This window comes from Berghia stephanieae, chromosome 13 (assembly GCF_034508935.2).
Source record: "Berghia stephanieae isolate SIO BIC M18660-M18661 chromosome 13, UCSD_Bste_1.3, whole genome shotgun sequence".
Classification (NCBI taxonomy): Eukaryota; Metazoa; Mollusca; class Gastropoda; order Nudibranchia; family Aeolidiidae; genus Berghia; species Berghia stephanieae.
Window position 1 is genome coordinate 23,008,107 of NC_088372.1, and position 22,374 is coordinate 23,030,480.

Here is a 22,374-nt window from a genome sequence, read left to right on the forward strand (position 1 = left end):
CTCGCTCCATGAATAAAAGTCCTGTAGTTTTCAAATTTTTCTTTTGGTTTTTATGGTGTGGATCAAACAAGAATTAAGCTTTTTTTTTCCCCATATTAGAGTCTATTAATAGAGATAATAACTGTGTTCAAAGGTGCAAAATACTTCACAAGAGGTAACAAGCCAGCAGCAACACAGATCATTTCAAACTTTTCATTACCATCTTCAATAAATTAAAGATTTTAGAAATTGTTTACACACCAAAGGCAACATTAATTCAATACTTCAATATTTCTCTAGTTTAAGTGTTGGACATAGTAGATTACAAAGGACTTTTAATAAAACTTAAAATTCATGGAATTTCAATAAAAGTAAAATCACTAAATTGAATTAATTGATTTCTTTCTAAATTGAATAAATTAATTTCTTTCAAATAAGACTGTTTTGTTTTTTATTTTAATGGTTTTACGGCGCTTGCAACACATTTAGGTCATATCTGCTCCAGTAAAAAGGAAGAAAATTGGATAGTAAAGACATTCTTTATGTACAATTAAAAGGGCTAGAAGAAAATGTAAAACAAAGAGGAATCAGTTCAAATGTGGGAACAGATTTAGATTCCAAGAGCACACCATCAGTGTACTTAGTTTGAGATCACCTAAAAATCTCAACCAGACATCAGCACAGGACCCCACTAGGAGGAATACACTCAAATGTGAACAAATCATAAGTTAAAAATAAAAAAAATAACATACAAAACAGAGAGATGATTTACAAGGAAAAAAATATCATCTCCCAAAACTCTAACTATACATTTGACTGTTTCCCTCTCAGCCAAGATATCCGGCCAGGGCCTGGACAAAACCAAGTAATCTCATTTCAAGACAAAGACAGAAAGCGTGTTGGAAAATAGATAAAGGGGGATAGAAGACGCAGTAAGTACCTCCCTGCCCACTATGGGAGGTAAGGAATCCCACCCAGTCAAATAAGACTCAAACAAATAATAAAGAGAACAGAGTCAAATGAAATACTGGTAAGATTGGAAAATGGAATAGTTTTTCTAATTTACATAAACATATAACTCCAGGTACAAGGTAGAGATTGTTCGCAGATGTTAGTTTCTAGTATAAACACACCCCACCTCTCTATTGATATATTCAGACCAATGACTAAATTATGAAAATATAAGTTCATTTGTAAAGAGATTGAGTACATACAGTAAATATTTCACATATGGATATTATTTTACACCTGAAAGAGAAAGAATCACGATTATACCTGTCCAATAAGAGCCTTGTTAAAGCAATTTCGTTCATCTTCAAACAAGAAAAAGGACCGACTCATATCCCAGGAAACCTTCCTCTCAACATCACAGCCGTCAAAATCAAGCTTTAGGGAGTAAAAAAAGAATGCAAAAATTACTATCAAAATTTCCAACAAACAATAAACATAGTTATTGAGAAGCAGAAAAAGGCACTGAGATGAAACAGCTATTGAATAGAGTAATAGCATTTTGTTCAACAAACTATACACACCCATTTCATCTGACTCTTGTAATAGCTGTGGTTAAGTAAATAGGAGGAGGTGGAGGAGGAGAGGAGGAGGTAGAGGAGGAAAGAAGGAGGAGGTGGAGGCGGAGAGGAGGAAGAATAATAATATCACTGCTTTGCAGACGAGGGGACCAGAAAAATAAAATTGATGTAAAGAGGTGTTTAACCTTATTCATTTGTATGCATATTGTACGCGAGTTGAAGCTGTCAGTTACAAAGTGTCATGTACTTGGTATATATGAAAATATATAAACAAAAAAAATGTCTGTGGTTTGATTCTTTGTCAACAGGATTTAAGTTTTGTCTTTTTTGTTTCCATAATTTGTGTTTAGAGTGAAATTTAGAAGTATAATCAATATGATTCACTTAAAAACAATGGACAAAACTGATATTTCATGTATCAAGACTTCAACCACAGAAATACAACATTTCACTTTAATAATCGATTAAAATTTTGTTATGTTGTTTGTTATTTGTAACATACTATCTCAACCTATATTATGAAAATAGAATTTAAAACCTGAAAGCTGAAACTTTACAGTAAAATGTTAGCAAACTGAAGAGAGCAGTGAATAACCTATCATCATGAATTTATATGAGTCATTTCAGGTCAAACGACCACTAATTCTTATTTTAGGTACCCTCAGTAAATTCGCAACTGCAAGCCACCAATATGAATAGTGGTGTAAAATAATGTCTTAAAATGATCACTTTAGATGGTTGGTTTGAGGTGAACCTATTGTTTTTATAACCCCTTTCTTTCTTATCTAGATAAACTTAAATTGTTTGTGGTGATGTTTTGGTTCAACAAGCCACTTTTAGAATATGAGGTCAAACCGGCCACTCATCATGGGGAAACTGGCTACCTTTTATGAATGACTAAAAAACACTATTTTAATGTGTTTTTTTCCTTCCTTTCATTAAAGTTAAGACAATCATCAGCACTTTGGGCTTACTAAGCAAGGCATCTACAAGGGATTTGGCAGTTTTGGGTTTCAAACCCGACGTATCAACAATAGGGAACAAAAGTGTGATGTCAAAAGACTGGTTTCAATCTTATTAAAAGTGTGAAACCAGTCATCCAGGGGACTGGATACATACATTATGCAAATGATCTTCTAGTTTCAGAGTGATGGCATCTTATTTTCTAGTCTAAATAAATGCTGATCTTCAATAAATATCTTCCATCCTCACTCTTTAACGCTCCATAATCTTAAAGAATTTGCCTATACATTCTGCTACTAAAACAGTTATACCACCTAATGACTCAATTTGTAACCTAGTCACTGTTAGTCCTCTGATTACACACTTCCATGAAGTTTGAACCAGAAGAGAGGAAGTTGTGACGTCACTAATTCTCTGTCCTCATTAAAAGATATTTTCAGAAATCATCAGAAAGGTGCAAACACATTGATCATTCATGTAATACGAGGGCTCTTTCAGAAATAACCGAAAAATGCCCATTGCTCAGCAACCAGTGGATATTTTTTAATTTTGTAAACAACATGATATTTCTTATTTCCTTACGGATATTCCCAGAAATTATGAAGTGCATCATTTTGCACAATGAATTATTAGACGATTTTAAAGATGGCGGCCCACCTTGAAACTTGGTCAAAGGAGGAAATCAGAGCTGTCATACGTTTTTTGAACGCCAAAAGTCTGAATCCTACCGAAATTCATAAAGAACTTCAGAGTGTATATGGTGAGCATGTTATAAGCCGTGCACAAGTCTATCATGGTGTAATTTGTTTGAAGCCGGCCATTCCGACTTGACAGACAGGGAAGGGAGAGGGCGTTCGATAACTGCAACGTCAGAAGACAATGTGAAGCGAGTTGATGAGCTTATTCGTCAAGACAGGAGATTGAAACTTCATGAAATCGCAAGCAGTCTTGAAATTTCGGAAACTTCTGCCCATAGAATTGTATTTGATGAACTTGGCTACAGAAAAGTCAGCTCAAGATGGGTTCCTAAGCAATTGACAGACAATCATAAAGAACAAAGATTGGACATCTGCAGGGAACTTTTGAGAAGAAGCAAGAGCTCACGCATGGTTCACGGGCATACTGCCAACGCCGGCGGAGACTTTCTAGGGTACGATGTGACTTTTCTTGACAGCATAGTCACCGGTGATGAGACTTGGTTGCACCATTGCACCCCAGAAACAAAGCAAGATTCGATGACATGGAAACATCCATCCTCACCTGTCGCGAAGAAATTCAAAGTCATGCGGTCAGCAAAGGAAATAATGGGAACTGTTTTCTGGGACAGTCGTGGTGTTATTCTGTTCGAAACCTTACAACCTGGAGAAACAATCAATGCTTCAAGGTACTGCCAAACTCTTGACAAGCTTAGGGAGGCCATTCGCAGAAAGCGCCCAGGGCAGTTGACCAACGGGGTCATTTTGCAACACGACAACGCTACACCCCACACAGCACGAGTGACGCAAGGTTGGCTAGAGAAATATGGATGGGAGATTTTGCCACACCCACCACACAGTCCAGACCTCGCACCATCTGATTATCACCTCTTTGGGCCACTGAAACGTGAGCTGGCAGGAAAGCGCTTGATGTCGATGAAGAGCTTGTCGACCATGTGCGGAAATGGTTACAAAACCTTGACGGAAATTTCTTCCGAGAGGGTATCTATTCCATGGTGCGGCGTTGGCAGAAGTGTGTCGACAGACTTGGCTGTTACGTAGAGAAATGAAGGACGAGTCAAGGTATGAACACGTGCAAGAATTTTGTTGATAGCATAAAAAACGCGGATTTTACAGGCATTTTTCGGTTAATTATGAAATAGCCCTCGTAAAATGAGCTAAAATTCAACCTCAAAATCTATTTTATTAAAAAGCTAAAAGTAAAAGTATCCTATTATTTATATTTCTAGAATAAATCGCAAGATTCTCTGACTACACACACTCCCCACCTCTTTACATATATCTACACATACTGACCACACACACATTGTGCAATTAAAATGAAAAGCATTATCATCTCAATGCTCATTGCAGAAATTTTCTCCCTCCATAGCTGCCAACCCACCAAGCTTATTAAGAGGGAGTTTTGGTCAGAAAATCAGGGAGATTCAGAAAAAATCAGGGAGATACGTAAATGTATAAATCTACATTTCAAAAGAAATAAATATAATTTAATTACAATCGATATCAGCCATGTAGAGCTATTTTACTTCACTAAATAGAACGGATTCGGTATCGGCATTTCCGATTATAAATCTACCGCAATACCAAACGACATAAACTCACTTCTGTTTACAAAATGGAGGACCAGAATTTCACGTATGTTTTTTTTTTTGTTTTTTTTTTTGTTTTTAAGAGTTTTGCGGCGCTTGCAACACATTTACGTTATATCAGTGCCAGTAAAAAGGAAGAAAATTGGATAGTAAAAAGTTATAAAATTACAATTAAAGCACCTAAGAGAAAGTAAGACAAAGGGGAACTGGGAACAAATAGGGATCAGATGTAGATTCCAAGAGCATACCACCAATGCACTTAGTTTGAGATCACCTAAAGTCTCATCCGGACACAAGCACAAAATCCAATAAAGAGGAATACACACTCAAATGCTTTCATTATACATTCCAAATAACAACTATAATAATACATAACAGAGAGATGATTTACAAAGAAATAAATATCATCTCCCAAAACAATAACTATGCATTTGACTGTTTCCCTCCCAGCCAGGACTCCGGCGTGGGTCAGGACAAAACAAAGTAATCGCATTCCAAGACAGACAGAAAGCATTTGAAAAACAGATACAAGGGGATAGAAGACACAGTATGTACCTCCCTGCCCACTTTGGGAGGTCAGGAACCCCACCCAGAATTTCACGTACGTTACCAAAAGAACCGAAAAGACCCACATGGTAGGCTAACATGGGTTCTAGGCCTGGGCCTGGGCCTGCAGTCAGGCTACAGCACAATAATGCGGGAGATCGTGTGTGACGGGCAGGAGCGCGGGAGACAAACTAAAAATGCGGGAGTCTCCCGCAATTTCTGGTAAGATTGGCAGCTATGAATAAGTGCAGCCTCTGTGGTATTATCTTCCACATCCACACCAAATCCATCCAACTAGGTCCCTTAATAAAAAGCACAAACACTTTTACTAACTAAACAATTCATTAATTCACACTTAGGACCTGTCACGTAAACAACTTGTATGGGTGCTTTGAACTTGGGTCAAAGACGAATGAGTAGAAAGGAAATCCAGTTTCATCACAATTGAAGACTACTGGGGGAAGGGGGGATGGGACTTAGGTGATGTTATTTCTATCCTCAGCACTCTCTGTGTCTTGTATTTTATCCTCTGTGACCAAGGTATGGTGAGCATTCAGGGTGTTATAGACTAATAGAGATAATTATAATATTATCTCATCCCCTTACGTAATTTAGAGTGGTCCTCGACCTATGGTCACGTGCCAAACGCATGGACCTAGATTTGAGTTGACTTTCAGATCGGTCCGTTTTAGTCATGTGAGTGAGAGGATGTAACAGTGAATATCACACTAACATTTGGTATTCAAGATCATCCTTACCTTAATGTCCACTCTGGCTCCATACCCAACATCTGTATCTAGATATGCAGAAAATGTTAAAAGAAATCATCCTTTTGATAATTGACCATTTTTATTCACTGTATTTTTTTTTTGTTTTTTATAGGTTTTACTGCGCTTGCAACACATTTAGGTTATATCAGCGCCAGTAAAAAGGGAAAATATAGGACAGGAAAAAGTTATAGAATTACAAATAAAGCACCCAAGAAAAGGTAAGACAAAGGGGAAAGGTACAAATAGGGAATTGATGTAGATTCCAAGAGCATACCATCAATGTACTTAGTTTGAGATCACCTAAAAGTCTCATCCAGACACGAGCACAGGTCCCCACGAAGAGGAATACACTCAAATGCTTAGATTATAAATTCAAAACAACAAATATAAGTTTACAAGGAAAAAAATATCATCTCCCAAAACAATAACCATACATTTGACTGTTTCTCTCTCAGCCAAGGTGTCCGGCCAGGGCCAGGTTAAAACCAAGTGATCTCACTCCAAAACAAAGACAGAAAGCAAGTTGGAAAACAGATATAGGGGGATAGAAGACACAGTAAGTACCTCCCTGCCCACTATGGGAGGTCAGAAATCCCACCCACTATTCACTGTATCAAAGTATTACAATTAAAATGAATCAACCTATTGAAAACAGAAAACACACACACACACACACACACACACACACACACACACACACACACACACACAAACACATAAACATATTCGAATGACATGAACCGATTTTTTACAGTCTGTTTAAATTAAAAATATTTTTTTAAAAAATGAATCTCCGTCTAAACAGGGATTCTTTTTTGACATATAAATCTAGACACCTCGGGGCAGTTTCAATAGGCTCAAAAGCATCTCTACCTGAGTGGTGGGCATCTCTAAAGAGTAAGCCTAACCTATGGGCAACTAAACAGAATAAATCTGTTCACAATCGTCAGAAAAGTCCCAGCAAAACACATCCCGAGAATAATCCCTGTATTATAAGGGATTAAGAGAAAGAATGACATTAGGTTTTATACATAGATAAGATGTCACAAACTCTCACAGGACAGTGAATGAAGTCAATAAGAACTAATAATAAAAAATTTCAAAGAAGATCCTTATGTTGGAATTCGGCTATAGAAAGAAAAAGGGGCCAACCTAAGTTATCTTGGAAAGAGACTGTTGGCAAGGACTTCATGAAGGAGGGTCTGTGGTGGAAGGAAACAAAGTAAGCAGCAGCTCATAACAGACTGCTTTGGCACTCCAAGGAGTTCAATGTGCAAAGGCACAGGGTGACTAAGGTCTAAGATAAGGTCATCAGGCTCTGCAGAATTGGATTTGTGCATAGCAGATTCGTTTATCATATCCAAACCAAATAAATAATAAATAAATTCCTTTATTCACCCATAGGAAAATTTGTCTTGAGGGTCTATTCCAAGGGAAAACTGGAATAACACAGGCATCAGCCACAGTGCAGTGCCGCAAACTGGGCCTGTTTTTATAAACGCAGACAAGCACTTAGTCTCTGACTTAGTCTCTGACTTTAGTCAAGGACTTGAAAAATTGGATTTTATGTGAGCTGATCAAGCAAGTCCCAGACTAAAATCAAGGCACCTGTGGACTAAGCTTGGCCAAGTTTTAATCATTTGCTGAGGCCGGAATCCAAGATTATTCTGAGGCTAGTTACTAGAATACATCATAGCGTCAAGATAGCAGCTATTTTTAGATTGAGAGATTCAATTCGGAAGGAAAATACGTTGGTTAGGAAAATCATTGAAAGTACACATTTTTGTGTAAAAACAATGTGTTGTGGCGATCTCCGTTTCCTACGAACTACGAAGACTTACCACATACTGCTGACTGCAAGACTACTCTACACGTCAGATCAGACAAAAACGTAAACACGAGAGAACTCATTAAATTTATAAAATTCACTACACATTGCTTTCATTGTTTGTTGTTTCCAGTAAAGTAGATGCTACATTGGTGACCCCGACGTAAAACAACTTAAGAGATAGGTATATATTATTATTATTACTATTTACCAGTTCAACTCTTCACAAGAACATAATAATAATAAACATGTCTATCGACGCCGTAGCATTGAAATTGCCCACATTCTGGACCACTTGTCCTTCAGCGTGGTTTGCACAAAGCGAGGCACAATTTGCCTTACGCGATGTAACAAGCGATGAAACAAAGTACTACTATGTAGTGGCTGCCTTAGACTCAGACACAGCAACTAGAGCCCTTGCTATTCTATCATCACCACCCAAGGAAGGTAAATATGAAATACTGAAAAACTTCCTGCTGTCTGCGTTCGGCCTTTCGGAAACAGAGAGAGCGGAATCTCTACTCAACATGAATGGTTTGGGCGACTTAAAGCCATCCGAGTTAATGGACAGGATGTTAGTGCTCCTCGGCAAACACAAGCCCTGTCTGCTCTTCAGACAGTTATTCTTAAGACAACTTCCAGCAAACATCAGACTTCCATTAGCAAACTCGTCCAATCTGGATGATTACAGGGCACTTGCCAGAGAAGCTGACAATTTTTTCTACGCTGCTCACTCAAACTCTAACTCCTTTTCAATTTCTCATACTACTTGTGAAGTTGACACACCAACCATGACCAGTGAAATAGATTCCCTCTGCTGGTACCATCAACGGTTTGGTTCAAATGCCCGTCGATGTGCACAAACATGCAAACTCTTCAATTCATTCAAGAAAAACAAGAAGAACCAGGGAAACGCCAAGCCGGGTCAACAGTAAATTCTGCTGTCGACCCGGATTCTTACTCAGCCAACGCGCCCACATCAAAAAATCTCCAACTCATCGTCGTCGATGAAAATTCAAACCGACGTTTTTTAGTAGATACTGGAGCTCAAGTATCTGTCACACCCGCCTCTGCATCAGACAAAAGCTTGGGTTCCTCTGATATCGCATTACAAGCTGCTAATGGTTCTACAATAAAAACATACGGATGCTTTGAAACTAACATACGTATTGGATCGCGTTCATTCAATGCACGACTTATCAAAGCTGATGTCAAGCGTCCCCTACTTGGAGCAGATTTTCTACGTCATCATGATCTGCTTGTGGATATTCGTGGTCGACGCCTTATCGACGCTGAAACGTTTTCGCACGTACCTTGTTCAGTAAGTTCAGTTTGCGCAAACGCCGAACTCTCACCACTCGAGCCGAACTGCAATACATTCAGAAAATTATTGAATAACTATCCAGAACTACTTCAACCAACATTTTCAACGGCAACTGTGAAACATGGCGTGCAACATTTCATCACAACCAAAGGTCGCCCAGTATTCGCACGTGCTCGTCGCCTGGCTCCAGAAAAACTCTTGTGTGCAAAAAAGGAATTTTTGGAAATGGAGAAAATGGGCATAATTCAAAAATCAAAGAGCCCTTGGGCTTCCCCATTACACATGGTCCCCAAGGCTGATGGCACAATGCGTCCCTGCGGAGATTTTCGTCGACTTAACGATGCTACTATACCAGATCGATATCCTGTCCCACACATTCATGATTTTACAGCAAACTTAGACGGTAAGATCATCTTCTCGAAGATCGACCTTGTCAGAGGATACCACCAAATTCCAGTCGCTCCAGAAGACATCCCAAAAACGGCAGTGATAACCCCTTTCGGCCTTTGGGAGTTCTTAAGAATGCCATTTGGATTAAAAAATGCAGCACAAGCATTCCAACGTTTAATGGACTCCATTTTACAAGATTTAGACTACGTATTTTGTTATTTAGACGACATTCTGGTTGCAAGTTCAACTGAGGCAGAACACATGGAACATCTCAAAATCGTATTCGAAAGACTTAGAAACCAAGGCCTCGTTATCCGTCTTGAGAAATGTCTTTTCGGTGTGAGATCTCTTAACTTCCTTGGCCATCACATCTCGCATTCTGGATCTGTCCCAACGGCGACAAAAATTGAGGCTGTTAAACAATTTCCACAACCAAAAACCATCAAGTCACTTCAAGAGTTCCTCGGGATGTTGAATTTTTACCATCGTTTCATTCCGAGACTAGCTGAAATACTTCGACCCCTATATAGTGCTTTGAAAGTCAAAAAACAACGCCAAGCACTTACGTGGACGCAAGAAATGTTGAAAGCCTTTACTGACGGTAAAAATGCACTAAGTAACGCTACAATGTTAGCCTATCCTTGCTTGAACTCACCCCTCGCTTTAACGTCTGACGCCTCCGACCAAGCTGTGGGCGCTGTCCTTGAACAACTTAATCATCAAAGTAATTGGGAACCATTGGCATTTTTCAGCAGGCAGTTACGTAAACCTGAACAGAAATACAGTACCTTTGATAGGGAGTTGCTTGGCATTCACTTAGCCATCCGTCATTTCCGTTTCATCATTGAAGGGAGACAATTCGCTATTTTTACTGACCATAAACCATTAATCCATGCCATGTCCAAATCAACTGAACCATGGTCAGCTCGTCAACAAAGGCACTTATCTGCCATATCCGAGTTCACAACTGACATCCGACACATTTCTGGAAAAAACAACACTGTCGCAGATTGTCTCTCAAGAGCAGTTACAAACTCAGTCTCAATTGGCATCGACTATCAAGCTATGGCGGAATCCCAAGAAAATAGCATTGACATACAGGCTTACAAAACTGCATTAACAAGCCTCAAAATCGTCAAAACATCCGTTGACTCGGGTCCAGAGTTAATTTGTGACATCTCAACTGGCTACCCAAGACCTATCGTTCCTACCGACTTCAGAAGACCGGTTTTCGAAATTATTCATAATATGAGTCATCCTGGAGTTAAGGCCACAGTCAGACTTATCAGCAAGAAGTTTATCTGGCATGGTCTTAAGAAAGAAGTGTCAGCATGGGTTAAGCAATGTCACAACTGCCAATCTCCAAAATTCAAAAACATATACGAGCACCGTTAGAAACATTCCATGTCCCAGGAAAGCGATTCTCACATATAAACATTGACCTCGTTGGACCATTACCTCAGTCAAGGGGGTTCACCCATCTCCTTACTATAATTGACAGGAACACCCGATGGCCTGAGGCAATACCGTTACAAACCACAACAACAGAAGAATGTGCAAAAGCCCTGATCTCCAATTGGATCTCGCGGTTTGGTATTCCTGTTGATATAACTTCTGACAGGGGCTCACAATTTACATCCACGCTATGGAAACAGATGGCCAGTCAACTTGGTGTGCAGATTCATCACACAACTGCGTATCACCCTCAGTCCAACGGCATGATTGAACGGTTTCATCGGTCCTTGAAATCATCCCTCAAAGCTCGTCTAATAACTCCAAATTGGGTGGATGAGCTACCTTGGGTTCTGCTTGGTTTAAGAACTGCACCTAAGGATGATATCGGTCATTCTTCAGCTGAATTAGTATACGGAGAACCTTTAACAATCCCTGGAGAGTTTATACCTGACCATCCTTCAGACTTCCACGCTAAAGACTTTTTGGCAACCTTTCGGCAAAACGTGTCCCTTCATTCACCACGGCCAACACATCATCACGGCTATCATCAAACAAATTTACCCAAGAACTTGATGTCAGCGAAATATGTTTACATCCGTGTTGACACCCACTGAGGACCCCTTCAGAAGCCGTATACAGGTCCCTATGTTGTCATAACCCTGGAGATAAACAATTCCTGATCGATGTTGGTGGCAAAGCAGAACGGATTTCGATCGACCGACTTAAAGCTGCATTTGTCGATTCTACGCAACCAGTTTCCCTTGCCACCCCACCTCGTCGTGGACGCCCACCGAATACGAACAGAAACATACAAAACTCCCGTACTGCTTCTGATGATACTAACGTAGTGCCTACTAAGAAGCTATCTCGCTCAGGACGTACCATTAAACGACCTCGGTACTACAAAGATGACTAGTCCGTGTTTGGGGGGGCATGTGTGGCGATCTCCGTTTCCTACGAACTACGAAGACTTACCACATACTGCTGACTGCAAGACTACTCTACACGTCAGATCAGACAAAAACGTAAACACGAGAGAACTCATTAAATTTATAAAATTCACTACACATTGCTTTCATTGTTTGTTGTTTCCAGTAAAGTAGATGCTACAGTGTGGCCATTTTTGCTGACATCATTCATGTTCTATATGAATGACAATATTGGTGCTCCTTTGGGAACTTGCAATTGAATGCACTTTCACTTGATGTTCACAGAATAAAATAATCTGAAATGGTATAACAGATATGGCCATCTTCCCGTTTTTCATGGGTAAGCCTTGTGCATTGAAAAATATTTCAAAAAGAGAGAAAAAACAATCCCGAGTAGTTTTTTAATTAGTGTGTCTTCAAAAGTCTTTTGAAACTCTGAGGATTGGTAGCAAAGTGTGCGTTTACACAAAGCAATCCCATATTTTGATCATGCTCAGTGCACTTCTTCAGTGTTGAATTAAACCTAAAATGTTAACTATGAAATAAAATAAGCTAAACTTACATGGCACTGGTTCAATTTTCAAACCACAAGGAAGATTATATCTAACTTCAATGAAGTCTCTACCGATGATAGCATCTGAACCATTTGTCAGAGCAAGGACATAAAGGTCACGTATCTAGAAATCGAAGGCAAACAATGGTGAAACCAGAATATCATCATTAAATAGTTAATGAGGTAATGAAAAGGAACGAAAGAAGAAATGGTGAAAATAGAAGGGGGAAGAAGAGAAGGAACATAAGGTAGATGCAAAACAATGAGAAGAAAAGGTGTAGCCCTTTCCTTGGGCTGAAGCAATAAAAATAAAACGGCTGAAGCACCAACCAAAACAAAATGGGGGGACTATTTACAAGGGTTGCTAGCCCTGGCATATAGCTGTCTCGGACAAAGCTGTACTGATTAGCTGCCATCAACATCCTGTTCATCTTCTCCACTTGGCTGATGGACGATAAGCTGTTGTTCTAGCCTTGTGGATGTGAAGTAAGCGGCACAGTTTCTTGGACAGCTGGCTTTCAAATTTCCTTTCTCGGTCAGAGACGATCTGCAAAGAGTAACCGAATCTGCAGAAGAAGTTGTTAACAGCTGCTCTGGCTGTCTCCTCAGTTCCCTGGGAAGGTAGCAGTATGCATTCCACCCATTTTGTGAATTGGTCCACCATCATAAGAGATGCGCTCATTTCCAGATTTAGAGGGAGGAAGTGGTCCTATGACGACTATGTGAACCTTCTCCATGGGGATTCCTGCATGGTAAGTGATGCATGGGTACCTCGCTTTCCTCTGCGGCGTTTTATTCTGGCTGGTTGCAGACGGAGCATTCCCTCACATACTTCTTAATATCAGAAGTAATCCTGTACCAAAAGTAGGATGCAGATATTCTTGCCTTGGTCCATCTGATACCCTGGTGTCCTGAGCTGGAGATGTCATGGCACAGTTTCAGGATGTGGGGTTTCAAAGACGTGGGTATGACAAGGAGGTCTCGTGAGCCTTCATCTCTTCTATAGAAGGCTCTGTCAATCAGGAAGAACAAGTTGCAGTGGACCCTGGACAGTACCAAGTCCGACATTACTGGGTCTGTTCCTAATTTCAACAATAATAGCAGGTGGGCCACATGTTGATCCTCCAACTGCAGCTTCCTGATATCTTCCATGTCAATGTTGTCAAGGCCAACCTGGACAGAGTCATCCAATCCTCTGATTTGTCGTACTCTACGTCCACCCTCATATATAACATCCAACCAGTGACAATTGTGTCAGGGGACCTGAGGGGGGCGGCGTAGTCCCCTTCTGATTCAACCTAGGCAGAGTCGTCCAATCTTCTGATTTGTCATACTCTACGTATACCCTCCAAAGAAATCCAATGGGATTTTCTCGCGTAGGTTCGAATCCTGCTCGTGATGCCATTATAATAATTAGCCCTGACTAACAGAACTAGGTGTTCTGGCTGTAGGACTCCATGGCTGGGATGGGTCCAGATGGCCGGTAATATACCATGGAATTACTAAGTTAAAAAGATAAGACATAAAAACATAGCTTACCTTTGTAATAGTTGTTGTAGGTAAGAATAGAAAAGGGGGCAGAGATGAAAGAGATGAAAGAGAGAACGGAAGTAGGGATGACCATCATTGCCATTTGTATAAGATTATTACCACCACCATCATCTTTATCATCAAAATGTTACCACTATTATCATAATTGAAATTTTCAAATCACATCTTTCAGCACAGCATTGCAAGATGTTGTCCCCTAGGCATTCCATGAAGAAATGCCCTATCAAAAAATATCTGTTGTTAACAGGAATCACCCAAGCTATGCAAGAATGTAAATTGTAGTGTAATAACTTGCCCAAAGAGATACATGAAAGTGCATAAAGAGAGGCTCAAACCCAGACCTTAAGGTAATAGTGCAATGCCATTAACTTATATTATGCTGAATTCAAAAATCAATTAATAATAATCTCAAAGAATGTATTTCTCACCTGGAAGTGGAGCAAAATATATTTCCCTTTGACAAAAGGAGGGGTTTCATCTTCAGTTTTAGGAAAAGTGCACCAGGCAGCTCTTTTATCACTTAGGAAATAATTTATGAAATATATGAAGGATTTCATCAATGTGCACTGTTATATTAAATGTTCAAATAACTTGATTTTCATTGATACTGTGAACATAACTATACTGAGCAACAGTTACAATGTAACATCCTAATTCTGGTTTTTGTTTCAGTACTATAAGGTCAAGCAAGAATAATTAGAATAATGTGGGAATATGTGATTTTGTTACACTGTCTCTATTAGTTGATATACAATACTTGGGTATTTGGAAAGTGTAGCTGTGATTTCTCAAACAAAATTATAAGCTAGGCAGTATGTAAAACTATACGACATAAAGAGAAATTTATCGTGTTATCTCTCTCTCTTGTTTACCTTATTTTGAAAAGGATGTGATGATTTCACATCACTAAGCACTAATTGTCACTCTGGAAATTATGCCATTGATGTATAGAAGGGTTTATTTACATTACTCATAAACAAAAAAATCCCAGAAACATTGAGAGTCTTACAGATCTGACATCTTTCTTGGCTTGCTTCTTCGCCAGACTAAGCACTCATTGAATACTTGTGTGATATTAACAGTCGCCTTGACAAAGCCAGACATCCTAAAAATTTGGCAGGACACAAAAAAAATGCTGATTGATGATTGAAATGATACTCCTCAGGTGATATCAAAAATCTCATAAATTGCTCAGTAAGAGCATGCGTTGCCCAAATCCAAAATGGACAAGGCAAACATAAATAATACCTAGTCTAGGAGTCATCACTAATTAATGAGTTTTCCTCGTGTAAATTGAAAAAAATGAAATAAAAAATAAAAATAGATGTGTCATATTATATATTTTCGAATCAGAAATTATTTGTTTTCTACCGTTCTATTTTGTTTGAAATTGTTTTTGCTTTTAAATATCTGATGTTTAAAAGTGATCCATTGCAGCTGTTGCTCAGTACATTAGAGAGTGGTCAACATTGATGAGCAATGTTATATTTCTTATTCATTTTTTTATCACATTGTTTTCAATCTTTTACATGACTTTTAAAACAAATCAATTTGTCTCAACTACAACTTAGTTCACTATTACATCAAACAATACAAAAGAAACTCTTACTTATTTGGTGACCAGTTATCTCAAAACTGTATAATGTCAAGATGGACCTGATGCTTAAAATTTAAATTTAAGCTAGTTTATATTTTTTTTTGTGTGTTTAAGGGTTTTAGGCGCTTGCAACACATTTAAGCTATATTAGCACCAGTAAAAAGGAAGAAAATGGGTTAGTCAAACATTTCTGGAATTACAATTAAAGCACCCAAGAAAAGTAAGACAAAGTTAAGCTTCACTTAAAGAAAGTGAGTTAAAATTAATGCCTCCATTGGCGAGAGTGGATTTTGTTCTCTTAACTTCAAAAGACTTTATTTTCCTAATTCTGATCATCTTGGTTTTAAAGTAAATTTACTACACCTACTCCATTCCGACATAATACATTATTGATGTGGTTGGACACATTACAGCTTTATAAAAATCGATAATGGGTAACCCTTGGCAGTGCAAAGGTGAGTCCTTGGAAAATGCTCTTTACACACTTTCTATTAACATATTCAGGTGTAAACTGAGTACCTGACCAGTAACAACATTGTCTCTGTTAAAAAAAGAAAAAAAGAAATGATAATAGCACCTTACAGGCGTGGTGATGTCTGGCTCTTCATGTTAAGTGTTCCTGTTGGCTTGGTGCCACTTGTAAACCATTTTGAGCATATCAAGTGGATATATTGCACTATTTAAAAGCCCAGTTATCCAGTACAGGAATTCAGGCATTATCACTCTACTTTAAAGAGAATCGTTAAAATATAATTTTCAGTTAACATGTTTTTTTTATTTTCAAGCTTGTCGTCAAACTGACAAACTTATTAAGTTCTATATTATTAAAATATTTACATAAAAGGCAAGTAATTTCATGATTTCATTGTGTTCAACATGTTTTACAGTGTTTCAGTTATTTCCCTGATCAGGCCACATTACCCGTCAGTATCAAATAAATTACTTTTAGAAAAAACACAATAAGAAGCCAGTCACCCAGGAGTTGGAGCAAGGGTTAACAAAATACACAATCTCTGTAAATACGGTATTGTTGTTGTTGTTTGGATGGGACACATATTTCTTACAAAGGTACATAACTTTTCTCACCATAGTTCATTAAAATTGTATATTAAAGAGAGAACAGAAGTAATGTCACTCTGCTCTTTGTCCTTGTTATTGGACAGTTTAATGATAAGTTCTCACTAAATTCTATCAATCAGACTATAAACGTTCAGGGTTACACACATTTTGTGTGTTGGTGCATTATCTGGCTGGTGGATTTTGTGAGCATTTTACCCCAATGCATAGCATGATACACAATCTTCTTTCCAGCCATTTCCATTCATTTTTGGTCATTTCCGTTAGTTTCAGGTCATTTTCGTTTGTTTCCAGTCGATTCCATTTGTTTCAGGTCATTTTCACTTGTGTCCAGTCATTTCCAATCATTTCCGTTCATTTTAGGTCATTTCCATTCGTTTCCAGTAATTTTAGTTTGTTTTTGGTCATTTTCATTCATTTCCAGTAATTTCCGTTGTTTCCTGTCATTTCCAGCCATTTCCAGTACTATGTAGCAAATTCTATCAATCAGACTATAAACATCCAAGGTTATGTATGTTGGTGTGCTATATTTGGCTGGTGGACGTTGTGAGCATTTTACCTCAGTGCATGGCATCAAAACGCAATCTTCTTTCTGGTCGTTTCCGGTATTACATACCTAGCGATTACATAGTAAACATATCTGTCATCAGTGATGATAATGGCAATTTGTCAAAAAGGAGGAAAATGTATCAGTCCATCAGTCAAAATCAAACAAAATCATAACATAAAATATTGTTTTGTATATTATATTATTACTTCTAATGTACATCAATTCTTAATAATAGAGATATAACTTACTCTATGTACATTTTTAATGAATTGTCCTTTCCTTAAAACGATTTTAAAGACATACCTTCTATTTGAGAGATTTAAAATTAACTTTTAGTCAAAAGCCATTAAAGATTAAGGCAAACATCCCTGCTACATATTGCTAACAACTTGAACGAAAGACACAGACTCCCAGAAAACAGAGAAAAATCTATTTTTATCAGTCAAAAACCTCCATATATCAAACCTGAGTTCTAATTTTTGACTCTGTTTTATTTTTTATTATTGGCATAGCATATTATCTAAGACGTTTCAATATCACTGTCAGGTCTCCTATATACAACTCCAACTATCTGGGGTGGTTTGGTTTTTATATTGATCATACAAATAACGAGAAGTACTGAAATGTAAGCTTCAATTTATTGAATAAGATAGATAATGTTGACGTTTCGGGTTTCCCCTTTATCTACAAAACACGATGAATGAAACACTAAAGACCAATTCTTTTATTCATCATGTTTTGTTGATAAAGGGGAGACCTGAGACTTCCACATTACCTGTCTTCATTCAATAATTTGAAGCTCATATTTCACTACTTAAGGTTATTTTTTCGTTCCAGGTTCAAGAAGCAATATTTTCATTGTTGATCATACATAAAAGTACTGGTGTTTCACCTTTGCCCTTGTTTTGTTTGTTTTTAAGGGTTTTACAGCGCTTGCAACACATTTAGGTTATATCAGCGCCAGTAAAAAGGAAGAAAATGGGATAGTAAAAAGTTCTAGAATTACAATTAAAGCACCCAAGAAAAAGTAAGACAAAGGGGAACTGAGAACAAATAGGGATCAGATGTAGATTCCAAGAGCATACTACCAATGTACTTAGTTTGAAATCACCTACAAGTCTCATCCAGACACAAGCACAAAATCCAACAAAGAGGAATACACTCAAATGCTTACATTATACATTCAAAATAAAAATAATAATACATAACAGAGAGATGATTTACAAGGAAAAAAATATCATCTCCCAAAACAATAACTATGCATTTGACTATTTCCCTCCCAGCTAGGACTCCGGCCAGAGCCAGGACAAAACCAAGTAATCTCATCCCAAGACAAAGACAGAAAGCATGTTGGAAAACAGATATAAGGGGATAGAAGACACAGTATGTACCTCCCTGCCCGCTATGGGAGGTCAGGATCCCCACCCAGACCTTTGCCCTTGGTGTCAAAACTTAAAAATACTAGCTGATGATGATGATAATCATTATTATTATTATTAATTAATAATAATAATAATAATAATAATAATAATAATAATAATAATAATAATAATAATAATAATAATAGTAATAATAAAATAGTAATAATAATAAAAATAATAATAATAATAATAATAATAATAATAATAATAATAATAATAATAATAATAATAATAATAATATTACTATTATTATTATTATTATTAATATTATTATTATTATTATTATTATTATTATTATTATTATTATTATTATTATTATTATTATTATTATTATTATTATTATTATTATTATCATAAATATATTAATTATCGTTAGCATTATTATAATAAGCATTGAAATGCGACAGAGACTGACCAAAATGAAGATCAGTGGATGATATCTTATGCTTTAGAACAACAACGATAAATGAAAATAGGAGGAATTAACCACTACTTACTTTTCAACTACTTCCATCTTTTCTCCATCTTCTTTATTACCTTTCAGAGGTATCGCATGCAACTTGTAACCTTTACCTATTATGAGATCTGGAAGCTCACATGAGATTAAGGTCCAAGTCAATAAATCTGCACCGCAATCCACAGCAAAATCTAAAAAAATGTTATGAAACAGAATGCTATGCACGTTGGCTAATAACAAATATAAAAATTATAATATTATTATTTCAACTTCCTTCATTTTTGTGCGGCATATGGTCTAGTGGTATGACACTCGCTTTCGGGTTCAAGCCTTGCTCGGCGCATAGTTGAGTCCTTGGAAAAGGCTCTTAACTCACATTCTCTCACTGTAATCAGGTGTAAAACGAGTACCTGGTCGTTAACAGCGTTGTTTTTGTTGGAAAAAACTAATATCGCCTAACAGGCGTCATGTCCCGTCCTTCATGTTTAGTGTTGCTGTTGGCCAGGGACCCCTTGAAAAGCGCTTTGAGCATGTTTAGTGGATATTGCGCTATAGAAAAGCTCAAAAGCTCAATCTTGTGCCCTCTCCTTTCCCTTTCCTTCAATTCTTTGCTCATCATCTGGAGCTTAGCCATCTTAAACACCCATTCATAGTTTGTACAATTAAGGACTGGAATCAGATGGATGACAGTGTGGTCACATGTAAAACTGTGGACACATTCAACTCACATGTATGCAAAGACTAGCCACATGCGGGCACTTGTGCCCACCACCCCCTGTGTGTGATACTCCACTAGGAGGATTACGCAGTATTTCACAGATCTCTCCTTGTTGTTAAATAATGAATGGAATGACCTGGCTGCCCCTGTCTGACGTATCAACTTCACTTGCTTCCTCCGACTGGTCCAATATCACATAACGACTACAAGACAACAGGAAAACAAAGTGCATGCAAAAACGTTCACAATAATCAACAGCAGATTTTCACGTCTCCAAATACTCTCCGGTCTCCTCTCTTGACAACATAATTCCATCCACTGCTTCTGTTCGTCTTTCACGTCACACCGACCTCCTTCCATTCATTTACTTCACACAACAACAAAAATAACACCACAACCACATCCCCCCTTGATTCATAATCAACAACAGTTACAGTAACACCCTTCTATTTACACTATGTACACTCCCTTCCCTTCTCCTATGCCTTCACATAGTCCTTCATCCAGTTCGGCAGAGCTCTATCTCGTGAGGGGTAGCTATGCTCTTCATCCTCATGCACAGCGTCAATCTCTTCTTCCTCTTCTCCATCCTCTTCTTCAGTCAATACAGGTCTAATGTCCATTACATGTCTAGCCATCCCGTCTACGTCAACATTGTTTGCTGAATTCACCCTCGTTACCATTTCCTGCTTCCATCTCGTGGTACATCATCCGTCACCAGGCTTCACCCACACATCATCACCAGCCTTCACAACACATTCTGGCTTCTCTTCTTGTTCTCTTCTAGCATCTACCTCCATTCTCCAATCATATGTGTGCACTGTACTGTGGGCTACAGAACTCTCCTTTTGTCCATCTTTTGGTGCTATGTTATACCAATACACAGTTTCTACTGGACTCTTTCTCATTCTTTCTGCCATGGCCTTGATTGTCCGTTGGTGCCGCTCCACTATGCCGTTTTCTGCCGGTCTGTAGGCTGCTCTGAAAATTCTCTTCACTCCCCACTCTTGAAGCAGTTCTTTGATTTCCACAGACTTGAACGCTGGAGAATTGTCCAATAACACCTCTGCCACCGGCCCCCTTTCTTAAAACACTTGCTCCAACTGTTGACAAATTTCCGTCGCCAACTCCCCTTTCATCTTTCTCCAGATGGCAAATCATCCCGGCCCACAGTCAACCATTGACAAATATGGCATGCCCCTGTAGTGTACCACATCTGTACCCAATCTCGTCCAATAATCTGTCCACACTCAGTACCCACGCTTCATGTCGTTGCAGTGCAAGGTCAATACTCTGGAATTCTTGGCACCTCCTGACAACCTATTTGACTGTTTCCTTCTGAACGACTCTTCGCCAAGAACCACGATCTCTCTACACCCACATGATGTTGCCTGTGCATCTCACCCACTTCTTCCACACTCACACTGGCAGCCTCCGCCTCATTCACCAATAACTTTTTCCACACTCTGATGAGCACATCTACTTTGCTGTCTGCCGATTTCACCAGACGAACTGTAACATTCAACTGCAGCTCTTCAACGAGGCTTTTAAAAGTCCCTAATCTTCGCTTGATCAAGATTTCTGCTGCGCCTTTCGTTTTTACCCTCCTCTCTCCGCTCATGGTTGTTTTCAGCCACCCTCCACGGTAGCAGAGTCCGTGTTCACGATGATGTTCTTGATGCCTCAATTCACGCATAGGCTCATCCCTTTTAATACTGTTTCAAGCTCCGCTACATTTATGTGACTGTAGTCTTCTTTCTTTCTCATCCATGTGCCGTCTTCTGCCACAACATCAGCAATCTCCAAAAATACTCCTAACGCCATGTCACTGGCATCTGTCCACACTGTCCCCTCCTCTGACTTTGGAACTTGCCATCTACCTCTCACAGGGTCATTTTGCTTTACCTCTCTCACTACCTCCCTCATCCTGTCTCTGGTTGCATCTCCCACATAATCACTCCAGCCTTGTAAGACAGTACATACACCTTGTCGTTGGACTTTACCAACTGGTGCTTCCACAGGTCCTCTGTCACATGTAGCTGTAGATATGCAGCCTTTAAGTCAACTATCTCTGCCTCCCCGTCTACCTGACGCCATTATTTTTTTCTCCACAGACATCAGCTGTCGTGGTGTGACTCCTTACGTGAGCATTAAGCTCTCTGAAGTAAAGCACAGGTCGAACTTTCCCCTTGGTGGGTTGCTCCACGACCATCAGCCCTCCTTCCTCTCCTTTCCAGGGAACAAGCACACCTCTTCAATCCATCTTTCGACTTCTGCCTCGTAATTGACCTTCTTTTCATCATCTAGGCGCATTTTGTATTCACCAACTCTGTTTTTCAACTCCGGTGCTCCCTTCTCATTCCACTTATATCTCACTGTCCACTTTTCTCCATCAAACCCAAAGATACAGGATGCCATTGGGAGATTAA

At 38.6% G+C, this 22,374-nt stretch overlaps 1 protein-coding gene across 1 annotated transcript in view; it reads right to left on the reverse strand.

Moving 5' to 3' along the window:
- The window catches only part of LOC144958812 (uncharacterized), a 104,015-nt gene that overhangs the window by 77,621 nt on the left and 4,020 nt on the right, over positions 1 to 22,374 (reverse strand). The window contains exons 3-8 of the mRNA XM_078891027.1: positions 19,268 to 19,418; positions 15,135 to 15,230; positions 14,554 to 14,644; positions 12,584 to 12,698; positions 6,084 to 6,121; positions 1,255 to 1,365 (exon numbers count right to left, since the gene is read on the reverse strand). Coding sequence (XP_078747153.1) covers positions 1,255 to 1,365; positions 6,084 to 6,121; positions 12,584 to 12,698; positions 14,554 to 14,644; positions 15,135 to 15,230; positions 19,268 to 19,418 — 602 coding nt within the window. The remainder of the gene's footprint in view (positions 1 to 1,254; positions 1,366 to 6,083; positions 6,122 to 12,583; positions 12,699 to 14,553; positions 14,645 to 15,134; positions 15,231 to 19,267; positions 19,419 to 22,374) is intronic.